The sequence below is a fragment of the Mustela nigripes genome, chromosome 14 (genome assembly GCF_022355385.1).
Source record: "Mustela nigripes isolate SB6536 chromosome 14, MUSNIG.SB6536, whole genome shotgun sequence".
Classification (NCBI taxonomy): Eukaryota; Metazoa; Chordata; class Mammalia; order Carnivora; family Mustelidae; genus Mustela; species Mustela nigripes.
The window spans coordinates 23,446,242-23,469,766 of record NC_081570.1 but is presented as its reverse complement, the minus strand read 5'-3'; the positions used below and the strand labels follow the sequence as shown (position 1 = coordinate 23,469,766).

The window sequence follows — 23,525 nt, the reverse complement described above, 5'->3', positions numbered from 1 at the left end:
CTAAGAAACTGGAAAAAGCTGACTGAGGAGGCCTGGGCAGTAGCCACGTCACCGCTGCCACGAAACTGGGGAGGAGGGTCTGCAACCCCCCGCCCGCCCTCTCCAGCCTTCCGGAGCCCCAGCCAGGAGAGGGGAAAGGGGTGGCACCGGGGAGGCCCTTCACGCTCCGGCCGGGCCCTTAAAGGGCCGGCCTCCCCCACCCCGCGGCGGCCGCTGGCTGCAGAGCCCCCTGGGCAGGGCAGCTCCGGGCACGCAGGGGCCCGCCCCGCTCGCTGCAGAGCTCACCTGGCGGGGAAGCGGGCGGGGCGCGCGCGGGCGCGGGGCCAGGCCGGGAGCGGGACCGTGCGTCCCGCCGGCCGTCTCTGCCACCGCCGGAGCCCCCTCCCTGCCCTCCCTCCTGCCTCCCGCTCGGCGGGCGGGTCCAGCTGTGTTCCATTAGCGGCCCTGGCACGTCCCCAGCCCCCTGGAACCGCCCCTCTTCCCCCGCCCGGAGTGGCCGTCGGTCCCCGGCAGACAGGCGAGCGCTCGCTCGCGGGGCAGCATTCAGCCCCCGGAGCTAGCGACCTGGGAAGCCGGGTCTTCGCGGCCCGTCGGAAGTGATCGAGGACCTCGCCGCGGCCTCAGCCTCCCTGCTTCCCCTGGCTGGCTGCCCCCGGGCTACGTGGATTACTCAGTGAGGTGCGGGATCCCCAGCCACGGTAAGTGGGGGGTGGAGTGGGCTGCCTCGGGGCTCTGGGTGGAAGCACTTCTTCTGCCTCCAACTTGCTGTGTGACTGGGGCCAAGTGGCATCCCGCGCCTGGACCTCAGTTGCCTTCTCCGTAGGGGAGCTCTGAACTCCATCTCAGTTCTGCTCTCCCTGCCCCCAAATCCGCGCCTTTGTATTAGGATGGGATCACATCTTTGGAAGCTTCCCTCATATCCCTGCAGCCCCAGCTCTGGGGAGTGGAGGCTGGAGAGGAGGAGCAGGAAGGGGACAAGCCCACCGATACTCCCTGCTCCACATGTGATACTCCCTGCTCCACATGTGGTCACAGGCCTCCTGCAGCTGGCAGCTCTTCCACTGGCAGGACGGGGAGGCCAGTATAGGGTTTTGGGTGATGGGATGTGCCCACCCCTAGGAAGGAGAGCGAGCGGGGTGGAGAAACCATTCTGCCCCAGGAACAAGGGGATCGGGATTCTATCTCCAAATATATTGAGGGGAGGGATCCTTCTCGCACTCACTCCCTATTCAGGACTGAGGGAAGGGAAATAGAATTCCATAACAGCTGGGGGGAATGAGGTCAGACTTGCATAAGAACTTCCCGACAGGAGGGCCTACTGCAGGGGTAGTCATAGACTGGCTATGGGCATGTGTGTATGTACAAACTGGTATGTCTGGGTAGATCGGTGAACATGTGTCTCTGGGAGCAATCCTGTATGCAGGTAGGTCTGTATGCACGTGCTTGTGTATCTGTGTGTGTCACGCTGACATATGAATAACTCTGTGTGTGCACGTGCAAGTGCTGTCTGTCTCAGGGGAGGCCGGATGATGTATGGGTCTGCTGGCCGCTTGCTGAGCCTGCATTGATTTATCTGGGCCCATCCATCAGGGTTTAATAAAACTAAAAGACAAGCATCCATCAGCGGGGGAGGTTGGCAACAAGGTCCTGAGCCCGGTGACCCGCTTTCCCACCCACCGTACCCACTGGTGAAGCTTCCTTGGCCCACACACAACTCTGTGATACCTGCCAGGAGACGTAGCTCCTGACCTTGTGGGTGCCTGGCAGGACTGTCTGGCTGAGCCGGGTTCCACTAGCCAGGTGCCAGGCCAGTATATAGCAATACAGAGCTATATAGGTTGGTAAGATATTGAAATACTTCTAAGTGTCTTGTAGTCTCTGTCTTAAGCCCTCTCCCTCTCCCAGTTCACCTGGCCTTCTAGGACCTTCTAGATCTCTCCTTAATCCAGCAACTACCCACCAGCACCATCCAACACTGCTCGGACCCAGAATGCGCCAGCCAGCGTTCTGCTCTGGCTGATCCCTGTCCGTGCCATACCGGTGGTTAAATATTTTGAGTATTACCCTGGCCTAAATCCTAGCCCAGGGCCTGTGGTTGGGCCTCTGAGAGGGATGGATGCTTGTCCAGCCCTCCTGCCACCCCAGCACGAGGGCCTGCGCCCCACGGGCTGGCTGCTTCTTGCCTCTGGATCACGCCATGTGAGCTCAGGAATCCACCTCCACGGTCTCTGTGGTTTTCAGGAACTGGGGCTGTGGCCGACCTCTCCGGACCAGGATGCGAGCACCTTGGGTCCCTGGTTTGTGGCTGCTCAGTCTCTGGGCCGTGTGCAGCCGGGGGGCAGACACAGGTGAGGAGCCATATGAGGCTTGTGATTGGCTTCCTGATGTACAGGTGTGGCCATGTGCCTAGGTCACATGGGTGTTTATGGAGGGGGGGGTCAGAGGATGGGCTTGGGGTGGCCTGAGGCTTTGGTGTGGCATGAGTCAGTGTCTTTGTGCTTCTGTCTGTGTGTTTGTCCATCTCTGAGTCTTTCTGCGGCAAGAGCGGCTCTGTACATATTCCTGCGTCTCTGTGTGTGAGACAACAGCCCTCCTCCCTTCCTCCGATGACCCCCCACACCCCCACCTCTGGCACGTGAGCCTATCCTGCGTACATGCAGGCCCCTGACGTTCCTGCAGAAGGAAGCTGCATCTTGAAAGAGGCCCAGGCCCTTCCACTCCTTTTCATGGTGGAGAATCCATCCTCCAGCCCACGTGCTCCTCCTCCTCCACGGCTGGCCCTGGATCCCGAATAAACGGCCCGCCTCGAGGCCCAGACGCTGGATGGGACAGAGGGTGCAGCTTTCCAGGGACCAAAGCCAGAGGAAGTTGACCGGGCAACTTGCCCTGCCCTGCTGGGTGCCCTCTGGGTTTCGTAGCTTAGCTGCCTGGCTGAGCAGAAATAGAACTCCTTCCGAAACGAGCTGAGGGAGGCAGAAAAAGTGAGGTGCCGATGTGAGAGGGGTGTGCAGCCAGCACCCATGTGACTGCCTGCAGGTTGTGTGTGTACATATGTGTTTCTGCATGTATGCGTGTGTGCCTTGCTCTCTCCCTCACCGGGTCCCCTGGGGATGGGGCAGGGAATTTCAACATCTGTAAGGAATCTGGGCCTGTTGCCAAGGGGTGAGTCACCCATTGCTGCTGCCGATGCTGAAGACAGTGATAGTCCTTCTGGCCAGACCTGGGGGAGGAGGACTTCAGTGGGGTCACTGGGCCCAGGGATCGAGGAGTCTTTCTCCCAGCTAGGGCCAGGGAGTCCAATGCCCAGCTTCTTGGAGCTGTATCCGTTGTCTTGTCCCAGCTATCCCACCTGCAGTGATGAGAAGGCCTCTTCGAGTCTGGCCTTTTTCTCCTCTTGTAGCATCTTTCCTGACATTTTGCTCAGTCAGGAGGAGGCAGGCCCATGGCTGCCTGTCTGTCCCTTCAGGGTTCTGGAGACCATAATTAAGCTATTCTTCTCTAGGGGCCTTTACCTAGTTAATATATCCTCTATGGAGCCCTAAGGTGTGGGTGGTTCCCTTGAGCTTGTGGTCCCTTCAGGTCCTCGGTCTCTTCTCACTGTTTCGTAAGGTAGTTATCCAGGTGAAAAGTCATTCTGTTGGCTCAGACTTGTGTCTGGTCTGCTTTTCTGCTTTAGATGTAGGAAGTAAACTCCACCCACTGCTGAGAACATGTGTGCCGGCTGTACATGGCATCCCCAGGGGCACGGGCATCTGTAACTCATGCATGTGCAGACATGCTCGTGTGCTCCTATATAACACAAGCATGCATAATGTGATTTTCTTTACCCCCAGGTGCCCTTACCCCCTGCTTGGATGTATATGCAGGAGGAAGCACATGTTTATATCCAGCTCTCTACTGAGACTTGCTTTTGCTCCTTCTCTTGCTGACCTTTCCCCTGACTTGGAATCATGGGGGATTTGAGTTCCAGGAGTTCTGGTCCTGTTCTGCTGTGAACTCACTTTGTGGCCTTGGGCCCAGTCTCGGTCTCTGGACTTCAGTCTTCCCATCTGTATACTGGGGGTCCTCCTGGCTCCCAGAGCAATCAGTGTCAGAAGGCAAGAGGTAAAAGCTGCCCCAAGGCAGGCTCCCCGTTTTGGGGGAACAAAAACTTGCTTCTCTCCGGCTTCCCCAAGAGCCTGGACTCTTCAGCCAGAGTCCACTGAATGGCCAGCTGCCGATTCTCTTCCAGGCGAGCAATGCCCTCCTTCACAACAGGAAGGACTCAAGTTGGAGCCCAGAAGCCATTTATCGACCAATGTGACCGGTGAGTGTCCATCTCATTCAGCTGTCCCCCTCCCCCATCTTCCTGGAGTGGCTGTTACCCCTCCTCACCTGCCCAGCTGAGCTCTTCATCGGGTGTCTCCCCCAAAGGCTTTAATCTCATCCGACGACTCAACCTCATGAAAACATCTGCCATCAAGAAGATCCGCAACCCTAAGGGTCCCCTCATCCTTCGACTGGGGGCAGCCGCGCTCACCCAGCCAGTACGGTAAAGGCCCCAGTGCGACCACTGGGAATTAACACTCCCTAGCAACTCTGGACGTGGGACCAAAACCCAGGGGTGCCTGTGGGTCATTATAGCCTACCCCCTGCTGGGAGTCCGTCTGGTTCCTGCCCCTGGGGCTTGCAGGGTGGGCCCAGAGGAGATGCGTGGCAGACCCACCCTCTGTCCCGTCCCTTCCCTACCTCTGGCTAGTAGAGGTAGCCATCCTATGGGTGCTGGGAAGACCCTGGGATGGGGGTGGGAAGCTGGCAAGAGTCATGTTGTGTGTGTGTGTATGTATGTGTGTGTGAGAAAGAGAGAGCACTGCAGGCACATGTGCCTGTGGGTGAGGTTCAAACTCCTAGAAGTCCCCTGGGGGTCTGTCCCCTCCTTCCCTCTCTAGCCTCACCTTCCAAACTGTTCCTCTTTCTCGCCGGCTGCTCCCGTCACACTGAATGCTTCTTACCTTTTGTTAGTACCTCATCTCCCAGCCCAGTCCTTGCTGTCCTGGGTTCCAGGGCAGCCCGGATTCTGCGGAAGAACTCAACCACAATTGTCACGAAATAGTGACATCGTCATCCTGGGGATTCTTTGTCTAGGGTCCTACCTCTCCCCCCTGTAGCTCCCCCATCGGACTTGAAGGCTCCTCGAGGGCAAGCACCTTCTCTGTGTTTCCACCATTGCTACCCCCCAGCAGCTGGACTCACCTGGCACGTAGTAGGCTCAGGCGATGTCAGTAGAGGGAACGGACATGCTCGTGTGTGTGCGTGTGTGTGTGTCGGTTAGGAGGTGTGGGTCTGTGCGTGTGTCATTCAGGTTCGGCTGTCCTGAGGGCCCAGGGCTGGCCTCTCACCTGAGCCTCAGCGTCCCCTCCCTGCTCTGCCCCCAGACGAGTGTTCCCTCGGGGCCTCCCCGATGAGTTTGCCTTAGTGCTGACACTCTTGCTGAAGAAACACACCCACCAGAGCACGTGGTATTTATTCCAAGTGACCGATGGAGATGGGTACCCACAGGTGAGCTGGACGCCTCTGCCCCGTCCCCCCATGGCTCTGGAGGCATCTAGCAGTACCCATCCAGCCCGACCTCTGTCCCAGCTTGTGAATTCGGGGACCCCTCTGTCCCATCCCTAGCACCATCCCTAGCACCTACCCTGTGCCCGGCACTCCTGTCCCCTTCCTTCAGGGTGGATGGCTCTGTGGCCCTACCAGCTCTCCTGTCTTTCTGGGCTTCAGTTCTGCCTCCTGTGAAATGACTTTGAGAGCCCCACACTTTGCCAGACTGAGCCTGTGGGGGCTCTGAGTCTCTGCCCTCTTCCTTTCCCAATGCTGCACAGATTTCCCTGGAAGTCAACAGCCCAGAGCGGAGTCTGGAGCTCCGGGCCCGGGGCCAAGATGGTGACTTTGTGTCCTGCATCTTCCGGGTGCCCCAGCTCTTTGACCTGCGCTGGCACAAGCTGGTGCTGAGCATGTCTGAACGTGTGGCCTCCGTGCATGTGGACTGCATCTCAGCCTCCTCGAAGCCTCTGGGGCCCCGGCAACCCATGCGGCCCGTGGGCCACGTCTTTCTGGGCTTGGATGCTGAGCAGGGGAAGCCCGTCTCAGTGAGTACTAGGCCAGGCGCTGGCCTCTCTTCCTGCCTCCTGGGTTGCAGGAATGAGCTCCCTGGAATCTGTATCTGACCAGGTCCTTCCCTTGCTCAGAATCCTCTCTTGGTTCCCCATGGCCCTACACATAGTAACCTGGCATTCAAGGCCCTTCATGATCTGGTCCCTAGAAACGTCCATGGTTTATCTCCTTCCTTTATATCTCTCTGTATGGCTTACTCTAGTCAATTCCTCCCTAGTCAGCCATCTCATCTGCTACTTTCATGCCTGTTCACCTTTGCCTGTGCTGTCACATACCCATCCACAGGACATCTACTGGTCCTTCAAGGCCTTGCTGAACCTGAACCTCCTCTGGCTCTGTTCCTCTGGTCCAAAGCCAAAGCAAACTTCTCTTTCTCCTCTCCATCTTTCCTGCATGTACAGCTCTGTTTCGCTTTATTCCTGACGATCTCTCCAGGTGAGACTGGAAACCCTCTGAGGGCAAAGCCCGGGGTGGGGCCATCTCGGGCCTCAAGGGCAGCCAGGTCACTGAGCCGTTTGATCAAATGAAGTGGGAAACTGATTTGTATGTCTTATCCCCTGCAGTTCGACCTTCAGCAGGCACACATCTACTGTGACCCAGAGCTTGTGCTGGAGGAGGGATGCTGTGAGATTTTACCAGGCGGGGTGAGTGGCCCTGCTCTGGCCCAGCTGGGAAGGTCTGCGGCACAGTGTGCTGGAGAGGGGAGACCGGGACGGGGATGCCCTGAGAGCTTAGGATGAGTGGGGTTGGGGGGGCGGGTCTGCCTTCTGTACTGACCCAGCCCTTCCCCCACTCTGGACAGTGTCCCCCAGAGACCTCCAAGGCTCGCCGGGATACCCAGAGCAATGAGCTCATCGAGATTAATCCACAGACTGAAGGCAGGGTCTACACCCGCTGCTTCTGCCTGGAGGAGCCTCAAAACAGCAAGGTGGGTGGGCGGGACAGGTAGACATGAGCGCCGGTAGGTATAAGTGAGACCCGGGTCCAGCACAGGGCCAGTTGTGCCTGGGGTAGGGAGGGCACTGGAAACCCCGCCTGTCTATGGACCACCCCTATAGGATTCAGGGAGACAGAGAGCCCACTGTATGAAGCTATTTGCATGGAGAGACGTGCCTCTAGCTCTGGCACTACCCAGCCCTCACTGGTGTCACCCAGGACCCCTCTGGTGATGTCAGGACCAGGTTTGCACCCAAAGGCAGTATCTCCGGGACAGGGGTACCTGGGGTCAGAGCCCAGGCCACACTGCTTCCCTCCGGGCTTGCTTGCTTTCGCGGGCCCAGCCCCAGCCAATGGCAGGCTGGTCTTACGCCCAGCACCATGGCCAGCTGCCCTACCCACTCTCAGGTTCTTTAGGGTGGCAGGGAAGCCCAGTCCCTCCTTTTGCCCCACCCCCAGGCTGGGCAGCCTCCCTGCCCGCTGGGCATTGTGCCAGCCTTTGGCTGCAGGAACACAGGCTCCCATTGATTCATGGTCTTGTTTTCTCCGACATCACGTGGGTGGGGGGAGAAGGAGGAGGGCCTGGGGGAGTGCCAGGAGCCTGAGCAGGCTCTCTGTGCCTGGGGAGGTGCTAACTGAGGGGGCACCTGGGGCCATGCCCCCACCTGGGTGCCCCTTTCCAACATGGGTCCCTGCACTGCCCCATCTTCAAGAGTTCCTTTTTCATTCCGTCTGCCCAGGTGGACGCCCAACGGACAGGAAGCATCAGCCAGCAGGCAGAGAGGGGAACAAAGGTAGAGTTGGTAGGGGGAGGGCAGGGGATGGAGTCCGTCGTGCCCTCTGGCTGCTCTTTGTGCCCTCTGTAGACCCCTGGAATAAGCCACTGTACTCCCACTCACTTCCCCCTGCCCCCACTCCTGGACTGAGCTGAGGACGCACAGGAGGGATGAATCGGGGTGAGCCAGACAGTACCTGGCACAGCGTAGGGCACCCGCTCCTGATGGTTCTTGGGTAGGAGTATTGGACAGGGCCTCACAGCCTCTGCTTCCTGCCCACACCATACCCTCCCTCTTCCCAGGCCCGGCAGGAGACAGCAGCCGATGAGGTAAGCCTCCCATCTAGACTGGCAAAAAGAGTTTGGTTGAAGCGGTGCCAGCATGAACTCTTTGGACAGGCTCTGGGGCAGCAGATCTGGGCATGGGGGTTTGGGATGACAACGCAGCTTCCAGCATTCTTCTGGGGCTCAGTGCTGGGCCCGATCTACCTGCTGCCTCTCCTTGGGTGGGTGGAGATGGTGGTGTTTGGGGGGTAGTTAGTCCTGGACACTCCTGCTGAGTTGGCAGCAGATGGCCACGGGCATCATGGGAGGAATCCAGGCCTTGGCTGTGGGACCCCAGATCCTGGGCCTCACTCTGCCTCCATACACTGTGGAACCCAGATCCCACTGCTATTCCTCTCTGGGCTTCGGTTTTCTTGTGTGGGGAATGGCTTGGCTCTGTTTGGCTGGGAGTTGAGGGATGAGGCTTGTTGGGCAGGATTCCTTTCTTCCTGCCCCCTTGGACTTCACCCAGGACACACATGGTGTTCTGTGTGCTTGGTGTGTGCATGCGGGGGAATGGGGTGGGGAGGGCCGGCCTCAGGCTCTCCGACCTGACCTCCTGGCCCATTCTTCCCTTGCAGTGCCCACCCTGTGTCCATGGTGCCCGGGGAAGCAACGTGAGTGAATAGAGGGTGTGCAGGCTGCAGTGGGCGGGGACTGGGAGTGGGCTAGTTGGCTTCCTGGTTGAGGACAAGCAGGCCTTTGTGTTCTTATCGCACCCCCTCCCTGCACATGCCCCGGAGCCGGGCTTGACTCCCACCCCCATCCCCACCAAGGGCAGCATGGAAGGAAGCCTCCTGCCTTACGATCATGGCAATGTATTGGGATCCAGGGATGGAATGGGGACAGGGTGGGGACTGGTGGGACCAGAACCTTGCTTGCTGATCCTAGCTTTCCACTCCCCACAAGGACTCAGGGCTGCTGTGCTTGAAGGCCTTCCACATCACCTTGGAGGCCTCGAGAAGGGGAAGGCTCACTTGGGGTGACACAGCCTGGCACTGATCCCAAAACCCATGTTGGCTCAGCCCGTCCCCTCCTCTGCCTGTCTAGCTGGCTCTGGCCCAGTCTCCCTCTGGGGGTCCAGAAGGAGAAGGGAGAGGGCTTGGTGCGAGCATGGCTAGTACCCAAATATGCCTCTTCCGTGGACAGCCTAAGTCACTACTTTCCCACAGCCTGACATTCTCAATTGACAGGCCACGTAAGTCCATAAAGGGCACAGCCCCCCATGGCCCTCAGCTCCAAGCCCCCTGAATTTGGGGGACACAGGAAGTACCTCCTCTGCTGCCTGGCCCTCTTTCCATCTAACCCCCCACCAAATCTGGTGAGGCTGATGGTCCCCAGATATGCGGGAGTTACCATGGCAACTGAGCAGCCCTGTAAGCCTAACAACCAGGGGGCGGAGCTAGCTAAAACCAGGCAGTTTAGAGAAAGGAGATTAGACCCCCTCTGCAAGTCCAACAGCCTTAGGATATGAACTCAGCCTGCTGGGTGGCCTTGGAGACAGTGCTGGTGGTCCGCTGGGGGTCTTGGATTCAGGCTGTTGGTCTTGCCACAGTGCTGGGTGGCCCTGGCTTAGTTGCTCGCCTTCTCTGTGCCCCTGGTTTTCTCTCCATCTCTGACATATAATGCTCTCTTTGCCTCCTAGGTCACAGTCGGTCCCTCTGGACCCAAGGTGAGTTCAAGATGGAGAACAGGACCCTTTTGCCTTCTTTGGCAGTCCCAGCCTGTCCCACAACGTGTGGTCCCATGGTTGTGTGTTTCTATCTGGGCTACCCAGCCCTGTATGTGTGTGGGGTGCTTAGGGGGGTGTATGTGTGCTGGAGGGAGTTGGGGGTCCTGTGTGTCTAAGGAAGGGCGTTAAGGGCGCTCCTTTGCTGAGTCCTACTGTGCCTCCCAGTGTGGGCCTCAAGTTCCTTCCCGCCTCCCCCCCAAGCACTCTGGAGGGCTGCTACTACCATTTTACTTCGAAACACCCCAGACCCCACTGTGCCCCCTGTGTGGGACTGGGGGTATCAGAGGGATTGTGTGCGGGCGGGGGGGTGTTTCTGACTGTGCACCTCCTGGCTTACATGTTCACATATGTGTGCCCCCTGCGTTGGGGGGCGCTGAGCCCTTGTCCTGGTGGGCCTGACAGGACCACCGGGCCTGTGGGCACCGGGGCGGGCAGCGTGTGTGTCAGTGGGGAACTGTGCGCTCGTCCTTGCCCGAGGGAACGTAACCCAGCCCCTGGGGCTGCCTTCAGGTCCCATTTCTTCCTCTCCCCAGCCCCCTGAGGTCAGGGCTGATGGGAAGCCCATCTTATTGACAAAGAGGCTAAGTCTCAGAGAGGTGATGAGAGTCTCCCTGAGTCACGTGCTAGTCCGGGCGGGGCAGGATTTGAACTAAGGCAGTCTAGCACTCACCATCGCGGGTCCTGTCATCCCACATGTGTGCATCTGTGCACGTGTGTCCCTGTGCCCCTGGGTGAGCTGCGTGCGGGCTCGCGTGCTTCGGTAGGGGTGTGGGGAAAGTACCCTTTTTTGTGAGACTATAGATTTGCCAAATATAGCCTCTTGGGGTGGGAGGGCCATATGGAGGAAGGCATATGGAATCCATATGTCACTCTGTGTGCATGGTTGGGGATTGGGGCAGGCTGTGCTCATTTACACACCCGTGCGTAGGGGATGGGTAGAGAAGACAGCCTGAGGAGACCTTCCTTGGGTCTCCCCTGTGCTCCCCCGGGTCCCAGCTCCCCGCTTTGATCTCCACAGGGAGGGAAAGGTGAGCGAGGCCTGCCCGGCCCATCAGGCCCCAAGGGAGAGAAGGGAGCCCGGGTAAGTGCCCCAACTATGCCCACTGTGGGGCCCTGCTGGGCTGTGCCCCCGGGGAAGGGGCCTGGCGTGTGAACCATCCCATCTGCTCAGTCAAACCCCTGCAGCCTGGCCCATGTGGGGGAGGATGGGTAGTCTTTCTAGGAGTTAGTATATGGGAGCCTCTATTTTTTAGGGGTACCTAGAAGATGCCCAGTGGGACTGTGGGACTCTAAAGCCTGTCCCTCTCAAAACAGGGTCCTACCCTGCTCCCTCTTTCCCTCCCCTTAGGGCAATGACTGTGTCCGAATCTCCCCGGATGCCCCGCTTCAGGTAAGACCTGGAGGCAAGGCCTCCTTCAAGGTCATATGGGGCCAGCCCCCAGGGAAGGGGCTGTGCCCTTGGCAGCCCATGAGGTGACCCTGGGACCCTCTCAACACCTTCTCTCCCTGCTCAGTGTGCAGAAGGCCCGAAGGGAGAGAAGGGGGAGTCAGGAGCGTTGGTGAGTGTGGGACCGGGCTTGGGGCAGGTCAGTGGGGTCCTGGCCCAGCCTCTCCTTCCTTCCCTCACCCCTTCTTTTGTGTCCCCTGTTATCTCAGGGACCCTCAGGACTTCCGGGCTCTACAGGCCAGAAGGTAATGGGCCTGGATTTGGCGGGCCGGGTGCCCAGGAGGTCTCTGGGTCCTTCAGACTTGAGGAAGCAGAAGTCTAAAGTTTCCTTGGGGGATGGAGAGCACAGCCCCCACCGAAGACTCTGTGTCCCTCCCAGTCACACTGCTGGTCCCAGTTCCCACCGACCTAGAGGGAAATGCCACAGACTCGCTGAGAGTGGCCGGGCTGGGCTGGCTTGGAGGGTCCTTCTCTTGTCCACCTTTGTGGAGCGACAGAAGCCTTTCAGTCAGGGGAGGCAGAAAGTAGGGTCTAGAAGGCAATCTGGACAGAGCTGCTTTGGTTCTTCCAGCACTTTCTTTCAACCCCAGTCACGTTACCTTTTCCTTCCCCAGGGCCAGAAAGGCGAGAAGGGAGACGGAGGCATCAAGGGCTCGCCGGGAAAGCCAGGCCGTGATGTACGCTGCTGGGGACCCTTCCTCGCCACAGCCCCGTGGCCCTTGGTGCAAAGCTGGAATTGGCCAGCAGTGTCCAACCTGCTAGCCTTGCTCAGACAGAACAGAAACCCAGGGAAGGACAGGCAGGGCCCCAGGAAGCAGAGCAAGGAGGGGATGGAAAAAGATCCAAGTCCAGGCTCCCTGGCTCCTAGCCTGAGTCCGTGACCTCTAGTGCCGTGACACCAATGTCTGGTGATCTTGGCTTTGGGGAGGGGCACTGGCGGGGTGGGGGGCAATTGGCTGTTGCCCCAGGAAGGTGCCAGGCCTCAGGCTTTTCTTCCACCTTCCCCAACTCCACAGGGCCGGCCGGGGGAGATCTGCGTCATGGGGCCCAAGGGACAAAAGGTGAGTTGTGGCGTCTGTGGGACCGAGCGTAGGTGGTGGGGCTGAGGCGGAGGCTTTCTCACACCAACCTTATGTCTGTGCCAGGGAGACCCTGGCTTCGTGGGGCCTGAGGGGCTGGCAGGAGAGCCTGGGCGCCCCGGCCTCCCTGGGCCTCCTGGGATAGGACTTCCTGGGACCCCAGTGAGTACATCTAGCCCCTCCTGCTGTTCTCTCCTCAGAAGCCCTTCTCTTGCTTGGTGGGGGCTGGGGAGATAAGGCTTCTGGGGGTCCTGGTTGGGGGAAGGGGCTCAAGTAGGTCTCACTGTGATGTGGGGTCCCTGGGAAGCCTCTACCTGATGCTGTTTCTGCCCTCAGGGGGACCCAGGCGGCCCGGCAGGCCCTAAAGGAGACAAGGTAAGCATAGGCGGAGTATGAGCACCACTGCATGGTGGAGGGAGGCAGAAGGGGACCCAGGGCAGCAGGCATGCATGCGGGGAAGGAGCCAGACATTCAAGCTGAGGAGGCTGGCTCAGCTCAGCCAGGCCCCTCACTGAGGAGGGTCCGCATCCCAGCACTTGCTGAAAACATGGGAGCCCTGGCCTGGGTTCCAGTCATGGGGACAGAGAGGCTGAAGTCTAGTAATGACCAGAAAGGCCACACCTGGGTCTTATGCCTTGATGAGCAGAAAGTCCTGGAAAGGACTCTCTCTCTGTCTGCTCTGGTTCCTCTGGGGTCACCCAGATTCCCCTTGACCTGCTGCACTGAGGAAGGGATACACAGAGGCCTCGTATCCTTCCTTCTTTTGCAGCAGAAGGACTTGGGTTACACATGGAGAGGGACAGGCAGCAGGCAGGAAGTGCTTGCTGACCAAGCTGACCAGGAGGAGTTGGGAGATTTGACTGAGATCATGCTGCCAATTCAGAGAAGGGGCTGATGGGGATGGGGTGAATGGGCTGAGGTCGTGACCAGGAGCTTCCCCCTTAACCTTTCTTCTGACCCCAGGGCAGCTCGGGGGTGCCAGGAAAGGAAGGTCCTGGTGGGAAACCTGTAAGTAAGCCCAATCTGGAGGTGGAGGGGGGCTGCTGCCTACCATGCCCAGGGCTGCTCTACCAAGGCCTCCAGAGAGAGGGGGGCTGGGTCATTGGGGCCTCCCTTGGCATACCAGTCCCTCTGGCTGGCACTAACCACTAACATTCACCGCTTCTTCTCCAACAGGGGAAGCCAGGGGTGCCGGGGCTGAAGGGAGAGAAGGTGAGGTCCAGGCGGGGTGACACCGGATTGGGGTGGGAGTGGGAGGCCCTCTTTGAGCATGACACTGAGCCTCAGGGGTGCTGGACATTCTCTAGGGACCTGTTGTTTGTCCATTCACAGTCTCTCTCTTCTGCTAGGGTGACCCCTGTGAAGTGTGCCCAACGCTGCCTGAAGGCTTCCAGAACTTTGTGGGGCTCCCTGGAAAGCCAGGACCCAAGGGGGAGCCAGGCGATCCTGCACCAGCCAAGGTGAGTGCCCAGGTGGCCATTGAGGGGCCCCCCAAAAAACCTGGGAGTATGATCCTGGAGAGGAGTTCAGTGCTTGACAGAGAGGCTGGGTTCTCCTCTTAGCCATAGAGAGATTGTGGGCAGAGGGTCCCAGATCTAGATGGGAGCTGGGTTGAACCATAGAGTGGAGGGCTAGGCTAGAAGGTCATCCAGGTCTCCGTGGCTACCTTCTAGGGCTCTTGAAGGAGGCTCTAAGATGCCTTTTGGGCAGGCTGGGGTAGAGCCAGCCCTTATAGTGAGTGAGGCTGTGCCCTCCTTCTGGGACTGGGTGTTGGTTGGGGGGCAGGGCTGGGCTACAGTCCTGGGCTCGACTCCCCACCCCACTTTATTCCCTCCCAACACATTTTCTTTCAGGAGGGCCTGGGAGCTGTTGGATGGAAAGGTGATCGGGTAGGTACAGGAACTTTCCAGTAGGTTAGCTTAGACTGGCCTGATTTCCTCCATCTGTTACATGGGTTGATGAGCCCTGGCTCTGGGTGCTGATCTTGAACACCGTAGGACCCCTGGGTATTTGTAGGGTTTGTGGTGTGTAACACTGTGTTCCTCAGACATGGCTAGGAAGTTTGCGGGGCCCAACAGGCCCAGTCTCAGCCCATAAACCTTTTCTCCCTGTAGGGAGACCCTGGCATCCAAGGCCCCAAAGGAGAGAAGGTAAGGGAACATGGGTCTCCTAGCTGCCTCCCCGCCCCCCAACCTCTGGGGGCCTTTCCAATTCTTTTCTTCCTTCCCCAGGGGGACTCCTGCTTATCCTGCAGCTTAGCTGTAGGGTCCCAGCATCTTGGGCCCTCCACAGGGGCCAAAGGAGATACGGGCGCCCCTGGCTTCGGTTTGCCTGGCCTCCCGGTGAGTGACTAGCCACACTGGTGGCTTCCCTGGCTTTTTTGGCTCTGAGTCTCGAGGCAGAGACCAAGAAGGAGGCCCTGACGCGGGTGTCCCAGGCCTGCAGCCTCGCTTCCCCCTCCATCCCTACACTGTCCCAGGCTGCTTGCCCCTGGGGGCTCCCTCTTAGGACCTCCAAGTGCCCCGCTGCAGGACAGGAGTAACAGCCAGCTACCTGCAGAGTCGTGGCGTTCCTAATTCCAAGCTGGCCTTTCTCTTTCTGGGTAGACGCTGGGACCGTGGAAGTGGGAAGAGGCTCTAATTGTGACTTGATTGCTTTTCAGGGGAAAGTTGGGGCTCCAGGGCCAGCAGGGCTGAAAGGAGAGAAGGTGAGATCTGAGTTAGCTGTCAGGGACCCTGGGGCTTTCTTGGCAGGGAGGCCGGAAATAGGGACGATACAGACAAGAGATTGAATCCACGGTGAAAAAAAAAGTCATCGGTGTTTTGCAGACGGGAGTCTCCTTGTGAGAGCCCTCATGCTCTCCAAGAGAATTCCTTGTTGTATTTTTATTTTATTGATCATCAAAAACAATTAGGCACACGTAAGACTGTCCTTTAATAAAATAACCATATTTGATTATCCCTTACCATTTATCATGGGCCAGGCCCCGTTCCAAGCATTCGTACACGTGTTAACTTGTTTCCCCCTCCTAAAACGTGAATGGGAGCTACTCCATTCTTCTCGTTTTACGGATGAAGAATTGGAGGTTGGAGAAGGCCAAGTCAGTTCCCCAAGGCCACATGGCTGCTTGGGTGTAGAGCTGGGATCTGAGCCTGGGAATCTGGCTCCAGAGTCTGTAATCTTTGCCTCTCGGCTGGGCCACTCGATTCTGGTGCCCGTGTTCCCATCTGTACATTTGATTGTGGTGGAGACAGATGACAGCGCTCCCCACACGAGGGCTTCTGTGGGTGGATGAGTGCTCCAGGCTGACAAACACCGCACTATATGTTCAGACTCTGCTCTGTCGGGCAAACCACACCTGGCATTTCTCAGATGGAACTTCTGTCCCCCCACTTCTAGCGGCGGGGTCCTGGTCTCAGTAAATGGCAGGTCCCCACCTCCTCCGGCCCCAAACCTGCAGCCTCTTGGCTCCCCTGCCTGCCGCATGCCCTCACCTGCCTCTGAAAGTTCTGATAGCCGCCTCTCTGTTGGCACCCTCCCGCCCCGCTCCTGAGTCCCAGTGTGGCTCACCTGCCGGCGGCCACCACAGCCTGTTCACGGCCCATTTGTCGGCCGGCAGCTAACATGATGTGCCCTTGTAAAAAGAGCTCAGGTTTCATTATCTCCCTGCTTAAAATCCTTCATGACTGACTCTGTCTGTACCAAAGTCCTGCTATGCCTAGCAACACCCTGGGCAACCGGCCCCTGCCTGCTTTCCTGCCGGCTCTCCTCTCCTCGGTTCTAGGGTTCTAGGGCTCCTCTCCGGGCCCCATCAAGGCCTCTCTCACCTCTTAGATTCTGTACTGTGACTCCAGCTTTCTAGCACATTCTTCCTCTCTACGCTCCCCCACACTGCTTTCGCTGGCTGGCTTGATTCTTGTCTCTCTGATGATAATCGTGGTCAACACTTCGATGACCCCTTTCCAAAGCAGCCTCCCCCGTCTCATCTCCCTGCCTATTTCCTTTGCTGCGCTCATCACAAGTTACAGTTGCTGTGACTCCAAAAGTTCTGGTTTTTCCCCACAAGTATGTAAACTCCACGAGGTGCTTACGCACTGCTCCCTGCATTTCACCTGTGCCTCGGCCTTGCACACGGTGTTGGCGTCCAGCGAATAGCCATCAGATGAATGAATGAGTGGCCTTTGGGGGCTGGGATTCTGTGAAGTGAGGCTGGGGGCTGGAACTTGCCACAGACTCTCCTGGGAACCTTGGGAGCCATCCCCTTCCCTCTCTGGGCCTCAGTTTCCCTCACCAGGAAACGAGAGGGGTAGGTTAGTCTAGAAGTCCTCACTGGATATTTTTTGTGGTTTGTGGTTTGAGACTGACCTGGACCTGTCAGGCCACCTCACTTTGACCCTATGTTCTCTGCTTTGCTCCAGGGTAATTTTGGGGAGACGGGGCCAGCGGGCCGGCAGGTGAGTGTCCGCCGTGACAGCTCTGGGGGAGGAGGAAACAAGGGAGGTGGGCGTGTGGGGAAGACCCTGTGCTGGGGTGTGGCCCAGCATAGCACCGGCAGGTGACAGGCCTCACACATGGCTTCTTTTTTTAATCACACAGGGCCCACCAGGGCCAGTGGGAGCCACAGGCATCAAAGGGGAGAAGGTGAGTCTGGGGACATTCCCCACCTGCAGCCAGCGTCAACTTCCTCAGCGCACACTTGCTCTAATTCCAGCCTTTCGTCACTGCCCCCTGCAGGCTGTGGCAGGCAGTGCAGCCATCGCCCTGGTCAGAGATGGGCACAGCCAGGAGCCCTGAGCCAGGGCTGGCCAGGCCAGGAGGAGTGAGGATAGAACTGCCAGGCCAGTGCCTGAGGATAACCTCTTGCTCCTTAGCATGGCTTCTGAGACCTTGATGACCTTGACGATGTGGTCCCCACCTTCGTTTCTTACCTGTCCTCCCACAGTCTCTCCTAAGATACCCCTCTCCCCACAGAGATGCTGTCAGGCCCGGCTGGGTTCCCTAGGCCCCAGATCCCAAGCCTGACCTGGAATCCCCTTCACCACCCCCACCCCCGCCCCTGTGTCTTTACTTGGCAGGGGGAGCCTTGTGAGCCATGCCCAGCCCTGTCCAGACCTCAGGATGGGGACAGCTACACGGTGGCCTTGCCTGGCCCTCCTGGAGAGAAGGGAGAGACCGGGCCTCCAGGCTTCGGCTTACCAGGAAAACAGGTGAGTTCCTGGGTTGTTGCAGGCAAGGCTCAAAGCGGGGAGGGACCCCTGCCTGGGTCTCTTGGCTCCATGGACAGAGGGGAGTAGGTGGGAGGGTCTGGAAGCATCAACACTTCTGTCTCCAGAGGAGGCTGGCCTCAGGGGCCTCAGCCCTTCCTCCTGGGACGCAGCCTGGCAGAGCGTGCAGAGCACCAACCTGGGACCAGCCGGGCCTGGGTTCAAACTCTAGCTCTGCTTTTTACTCACTCTTCGACTTGAGCAAGTTAATCCTCTCCATGCCTCTGCTTCCTCTGCGTGGCGTTGTTGGAGAGCCTCGGGATGCTGTGTGTGAAGCACTTCACAGCTCACAACAGACATCCAAGAAGTGATGGCTACCACGGGGCCCATTACTATTGCGGCTTTACTGGGAGCAGCGAACGCTGGCACAGGGTACGTTCTGTGCCACACACTGCTTCCTACGTCCTGGCACGTCCAACCTCACAGGGACTCTACAGGATAGAGGCCAGAGCCATTTTTATCTTCCCCGTTGACAGATAAGGAAGCCGAGTCACAGAGAGGTTAAGTAACTTGCCCAGGGTCGCCCGGGCAGGAGTCTGGCTCGTTTATTCTCTGCATCTATACAGAATCACTTCCTCAGAACGGGAGTGGGGATTTTGTTCTGTTTTGTGTATGACTGTATTCCCCGTGTCTAACACAGTGCAGGACACTTAGTGGTGTCCACTGTGAGTGCATGGGTGCTAGAAATGCTTTCTCCCCAGGGCAAGGCTGGAGAGCGTGGACTGAAGGGGCAGAAGGTGAGAACCTCGTGGGCTTGGCCGGGCACCACCCATCTGATGAGCTTTCCACCTCCTTTTCCTGATTGTGCTGTGCTCCTTCTCTCCTCCCTGGACAGCCCCCAGCCCCAGTGAAGGGTCTCTGAGTGCCTTTAGTTCCCAAGAGGGCAGTCTGCCCCTGCTGGGTTGGCCCTCCTTGAACCCTGCTCCTTATAGGGTGATGCTGGGAATCCTGGAGATCCTGGAGTGCCAGGCACCACGGGGCAGCCGGGACTGTCGGGAGAGCCTGGGGTTCGGGGTCCCATGGGCCCGAAAGGAGAAAAGGTCAGTCGGGCAGGGGACATTGTGGTGCATGAACAAAAAGAAATCAGACTGAGAGCTAATGAGGTGAGGGATGGCAGAGTCAGGCTGTGAGCCTTACGGGATATCAGAGTCTCTGTGAAGATGCCTCAGCTCTTCTCCACGGCAGGGAGGAGAAGAGCAAAGAGTGCCAGGGGCTGTTTTGATTTCCCATACTGACATGGGGACACTGGAGGGGCAGAGCTCTTAGAGGGGCACCAGGACTCTCTTTGCCATGCCTCCTCCTGGCCTGGCCAGCCCTGGCTCAGGGCTCCTGGCTGTGCCCATCTCTGACCAGGGCGATGGCTGCACTGCCTGCCCCAGCCTGCAGGGGGCAGTGACGAACATGGCGGGACTGCCTGGGAAGCCAGGCCCCAAAGGAGAACCGGGGCCAGAAGGCATGGGCCGGCCTGGTAAACCGGTGAGTCCTGGCTGCCTGCCCCTTGGTCTTTCCCTGCCTGAGCTTTGCCTTCTTTCCCACCTGCACCTCTCCCCCTGTGGGACCAATGGGCCACCTGTATCTTTTAGGGCCAGCCTGGTCTACCTGGAGTTCAAGGGCCCCCAGGACTGAAGGGCATCCAGGTACGTGTGCGTCCGGGGAAAGCCCGGGCTGCAGGTGTATGTGGTGAGGGTAGATACACAGGTGAGGCAGATACATAGGTCCTTTGGGCCTGGAGTGGGGAAGGTGGTCTACAGAGGAGGGAGAAGCTAGAAAAAAGGAGGTTAAGGGGAAGAGGCTGGGGAAGGAGGTTTTAAAGGTGAGCAGGGAATCTCAAGCCAAGGATTGTCCTATTGCCTCTTTAGGGAGAGCCTGGGCTTCCAGGAAAGGGAGTCCAAGGGCCCCAGGTGAGTGTTTAGCCTTACTTTTGCCTCCCTGCCCCCCAATGCCTCTAACAGGCCAGCTGCTCACTCCTGTACATCCCCCAAACTACAGAGCTCTGTCTGCCCTCGGATGCTTAAGGGCACAGCTCTGGCATAGGGAACCAGTCAGCAGCCCTGCAACAGTGGCTGGCCTGCTATTACTGCTGCGGAGGACCTTGGCTTGGTCCTCTTGACTCTTACCCTCACAGTCTTTCCGTGGAGCTCTCTGGACTTTGGGCTGGTAGATGCCCCAGCCCAGACCAGCTGTGCCAGGGAGACAGGTTGGCCTGGACAGCTGTGGCCCAGTCTGTGGTTTCTGACTTGCAGGGGGAACCTGGAGTACAGGGTTTGCCTGGTATTCAGGTACGTCCGCTTCGGGGCCCAGATGATACTGGGGGCCGGGGATGGGAAGGGAAAGGAACCCTTTAGAACAAGGGTTAACTTCTGTCTGCAGGGACTTCCAGGACCTCGGGGACCACCTGGACCTGCTGGGGAGAAGGGTGCCAAGGTGAGCCTCTGCCTCATAGGGTGCTAGCCCTGTGGTGCTTTGGAGTGTCTTGGCTGAGGGGACAGGGGACCAGTGACATGCCCAATGCAGGGCCACCCAAGACCTGATCTAATGCATCTCACCTGCTTGATTGCTCCTGTTAGCCTCCGTGTCCTCTTTTCCACAGGGGTCTCCAGGACTGAAAGGGGCTGCTGGGCCTATGGGGCCCCCCGGTGCCAGCATCTCTGGGCCTCCGGTAAGGGTCCTCTCTGCACTCTGTGCTGGACGCTTGCTGGGGCCAAGGCACTTACTGCTGAGAAGAGGGCACAGGGTTGACCCCGCTGGGGGATGGCAGCATGGGGGACAGGAGGAGGGAAGCCCAGCCTCCAAGAAGGAAGACCACCCCGTCTGGATAGGGGCATCTGACTACTGATGTTACTGATCCCCGTCTTCTTACCGATCCCCATCATTTTGGGAGCAGTGGCTGCTAAGCCTGCTACTAAGCTCTAGACCTGGGATCTGCTTAAACCTCCCTGAAAGGGAATGGCTGTTACTGTCCCTGTTTCCTAGATGAGAAAGCTGAAGGTCAGAGGGCGAGGGAGCCGAGGCAGGACTTGAACCCTGGCCTGTCTGACTCAAAGCACCTATGGGGACTCACTCCCCCCCCACTTCAAACCTTGGGCCTTGGGGGGATCTTCTAACTGAGTGCTGCCCCATCGAACTATCCATAGTGATGGAAATGTTCTATTCTCCTCTGCCCGAGGCACATATGGTCATCAAGCACTTGAACTGTGGCCAGCTTAACTCAGGAGCTAAGTTGTAAATTTCATTTAATTTAAATTAATTTAAATTTAAATAAGCACATGTGGCTATCGGCTTCCCGACTGGACAGGCCAGATCTTTCTCCACTCAAAATACTTCCAACCTCATTACCTTCTTAAGGATTTTTTTTTTTTTAAAGATTTTATTTATTTATCAGAGAGAGAGTGGGAGAGAGCGAGCACAGGCAGACAGAATGGCAGGCAGAGGCAGAGGGAGAAGCAGGCTCCCTGCCGAGCAAGGAGCCCGATGTGGGACTCGATCCCAGGACGCTGGGATCATGACCTGAGCCAAAGGCAGCTGCTTAACCAACTGAGCCACCCAGGCGACCCAACCTCATTACCTTCTAAGACCTCTCTTTATCCCACCAGCAAGTCCCCTCTTTACGACTGTCCCACCAGTGAGTCCCCTGCTTTAAAAGATGTGTCTATTGAACAAACTGCAGAGTTTAAGTAATAATAAGTACATTTCCTCATTTTCATTCATCAAAGACCTGCATAATAGTCAGCTTCTGTTCCATACGAATCTACTAGAATTTTACAAGATGGTATAATTCTAGCCTAAATCAAAGAAATGCTACCTTTCAGCCAGCCTGTGCCATGCTGGGTCGTGGGCAAATGTGCTTTTTCTTCTTGGGCTTTTGGTCATGGGGAAAATAGCCTGGCGAAAGATACCTTTTCTATCTTTACGGGTCCCTAGAGAAATTCCAGTTCTGGTTTGGCAATCACTGATAAGAGTCCTGCCGAGGGTGCTTGGAAGCCCAGAGGAGCCCGCACCCTGCCCATGTCCATGGCCACTCCCAGGGAGCCCCAGGGGAAAGGCAGAGGTTAAAGGCAAAGGTGGTCCTGGTCCTCAAAGAGTTGTGAGTCCCTAGCGTGAAGGTGGCAGAGCCCACAGAAAGGCAGACTTCTCCAAACCTCCTCCTCTCAGGCCAAACCCCACCCGGGAGGCTTTCCAATCTCAGCCCCCAACACAGTCCTAGTTGTGTGACCACAGGCAAGCGACAGCCTTTCAGAGTCTCCAAATCCTTGGTGATAAAATAAGAACAGAAATTTCTACTTCCTGCTAAGTCCTCGGAGATAACCTTTGTGATAGAACGAGTGTCGAGCATGAAAGGGAGGGACAGGGAGAGGGCAGGGGCCCCGGGCCGCCTGGAGCAGGGGGCAGTCGTGCTGGGGGCGGGGGGGGGGAGGGTCTCTTACAAAATTTCTTTTAAGCCTGAGTTCCCTCACCAGTCAGACAGAACCGTGCCATCCTACGGAGCTGGGGGTGGGGGGGTGGTCCCACTCAGCGTCGTCTGACAGGCGCTTGGCCCAGGGTCTGGCTCCCAGAAGGCACTCAGGAAATGCCAGTCTTCCTGCTTCCTCCACTCCCTGTCTCCTGTGCCAGAGTCCCCTCCTTGAGGACAGGGGCACTAGGACACAGGCTTCTGCTAGTCCTATCTGCCCTGTGGGTGGGCCGTGCGGCTTGGCTGCCATCCAGGCTCAACGCTGACCCTGGACTCTCTCCCCTCAGGGCCCAGATGGGCAGCAAGGACAAACTGGACTTCCTGGAGCCAGAGGGATGCCGGTGAGCACAGAGTCTCAGAACAGCGGGAAGCTGTGGCGTTGTGCCTTCACACCCTTCCCTACTCACCTCGCTGTGTTTTTTCCCTGCAGGGTGAAAAGGGACCTCAGGGAGAGAAGGTAAGTCCCAAGGCCCTGTGGTCAATACTGTGGGGAAATTAACCACCCCTAGAGTCCCACCCTCAAGGGAACCTTTACACATGGTGATAGCTCTAGACTGGAGGACAGAGGCCGAGGAGTCGTCCCAGTCTCCTTGCTACTGCCAGCTCCCTGGTTCTAGGAAGCCGGGGCCCCAAACATTTCTCACTTCACTTGGTTGCTGGCCCAGGGCACAACTAGGATCCCAGGAGACCCAGAGAGCTCTAAAGGCCCCATGGGGGCAGCTGCACTGGCAGATGGGGCCTGAGTCACAGGCCAGAGCAGGCACTTAGCTGGGGAGGACCAGTGGTGAGAGGGCAGAGAGGCAGGGGCCGGGGCCCGGCCAAGGGGAGTGGGAGGGGAGGGAGTGGGAGTGGGAGGTCAAGCCGCAAGTGTCCCAGAGGCAGAACACCTGTGTAACTGCAGATGCTGGATGCCAACTGACAGCACGGGCAGTAGCACCCAGCCGCCGGGGGCCTCAGGCCTCCCCGTGTGGCAGGAGCTCCGTGTACGTCCATCCCTGCCATCCTCTTGACCGTCTGTGCATTTGGTGCCATCACCCTCGTTTTACAGATAAGGTGACTGTGACTCGAGAGGTTGAAGAGCTTGCCTAAGGGCACAGCCGTCAAGAGGCAGATCCTGGAGGATCTCTCCAGGCCTCTCCATCCTAGAGCCCGTGCTGCCTCCTAGATCCTGGTTTCCAGAAGGTCCTCTATCCTCGCCCCACCCCCACCGACAAAAGCTCTTGTCTTTTCAGGGCGAGCCTGGGGAGTGTTCCTGCCCCTCTCGGGGGGACCCCATCTTCTCTGGCATGCCGGTGAGTGGCACTGAGAGCCCTCCCCCCCAGCTGGGGGAGAGGCCTGGCTTCCTGTGTTGGCTCAACATGCGAGCCC

General features: G+C 58.2%; 1 protein-coding gene across 2 annotated transcripts in view; it reads left to right on the top strand.

Moving 5' to 3' along the window:
* Window positions 1-294: 294 nt before the first annotated feature.
* The window catches only part of COL16A1 (collagen type XVI alpha 1 chain), a 50,042-nt gene continuing 26,811 nt past the window's right edge, over window positions 295-23,525 (top strand). For both annotated transcript variants that reach the window (XM_059376980.1, XM_059376979.1), the window contains exons 1-41: window positions 295-698; window positions 2,242-2,348; window positions 4,232-4,306; window positions 4,414-4,531; window positions 5,415-5,538; window positions 5,859-6,125; window positions 6,714-6,794; window positions 6,953-7,078; window positions 7,827-7,880; window positions 8,165-8,191; window positions 8,767-8,802; window positions 9,831-9,857; window positions 10,936-10,998; window positions 11,266-11,307; window positions 11,432-11,476; window positions 11,574-11,609; window positions 11,979-12,041; window positions 12,381-12,425; window positions 12,510-12,605; window positions 12,780-12,818; window positions 13,407-13,451; window positions 13,620-13,655; window positions 13,793-13,903; window positions 14,297-14,332; window positions 14,558-14,593; window positions 14,675-14,785; window positions 15,106-15,150; window positions 16,862-16,897; window positions 17,040-17,084; window positions 17,519-17,650; window positions 18,409-18,444; window positions 18,640-18,747; window positions 19,061-19,183; window positions 19,291-19,344; window positions 19,567-19,608; window positions 19,951-19,986; window positions 20,078-20,131; window positions 20,298-20,366; window positions 22,445-22,498; window positions 22,588-22,614; window positions 23,390-23,449. In XM_059376980.1, the coding sequence (XP_059232963.1) occupies window positions 2,276-2,348; window positions 4,232-4,306; window positions 4,414-4,531; window positions 5,415-5,538; window positions 5,859-6,125; window positions 6,714-6,794; window positions 6,953-7,078; window positions 7,827-7,880; window positions 8,165-8,191; window positions 8,767-8,802; window positions 9,831-9,857; window positions 10,936-10,998; window positions 11,266-11,307; window positions 11,432-11,476; window positions 11,574-11,609; window positions 11,979-12,041; window positions 12,381-12,425; window positions 12,510-12,605; window positions 12,780-12,818; window positions 13,407-13,451; window positions 13,620-13,655; window positions 13,793-13,903; window positions 14,297-14,332; window positions 14,558-14,593; window positions 14,675-14,785; window positions 15,106-15,150; window positions 16,862-16,897; window positions 17,040-17,084; window positions 17,519-17,650; window positions 18,409-18,444; window positions 18,640-18,747; window positions 19,061-19,183; window positions 19,291-19,344; window positions 19,567-19,608; window positions 19,951-19,986; window positions 20,078-20,131; window positions 20,298-20,366; window positions 22,445-22,498; window positions 22,588-22,614; window positions 23,390-23,449 (2,733 nt within the window). In that variant the 5' untranslated portion in view covers window positions 295-698; window positions 2,242-2,275. The remainder of the gene's footprint in view (window positions 699-2,241; window positions 2,349-4,231; window positions 4,307-4,413; window positions 4,532-5,414; window positions 5,539-5,858; window positions 6,126-6,713; window positions 6,795-6,952; window positions 7,079-7,826; window positions 7,881-8,164; window positions 8,192-8,766; window positions 8,803-9,830; window positions 9,858-10,935; window positions 10,999-11,265; window positions 11,308-11,431; window positions 11,477-11,573; window positions 11,610-11,978; window positions 12,042-12,380; window positions 12,426-12,509; window positions 12,606-12,779; window positions 12,819-13,406; window positions 13,452-13,619; window positions 13,656-13,792; window positions 13,904-14,296; window positions 14,333-14,557; window positions 14,594-14,674; window positions 14,786-15,105; window positions 15,151-16,861; window positions 16,898-17,039; window positions 17,085-17,518; window positions 17,651-18,408; window positions 18,445-18,639; window positions 18,748-19,060; window positions 19,184-19,290; window positions 19,345-19,566; window positions 19,609-19,950; window positions 19,987-20,077; window positions 20,132-20,297; window positions 20,367-22,444; window positions 22,499-22,587; window positions 22,615-23,389; window positions 23,450-23,525) is intronic.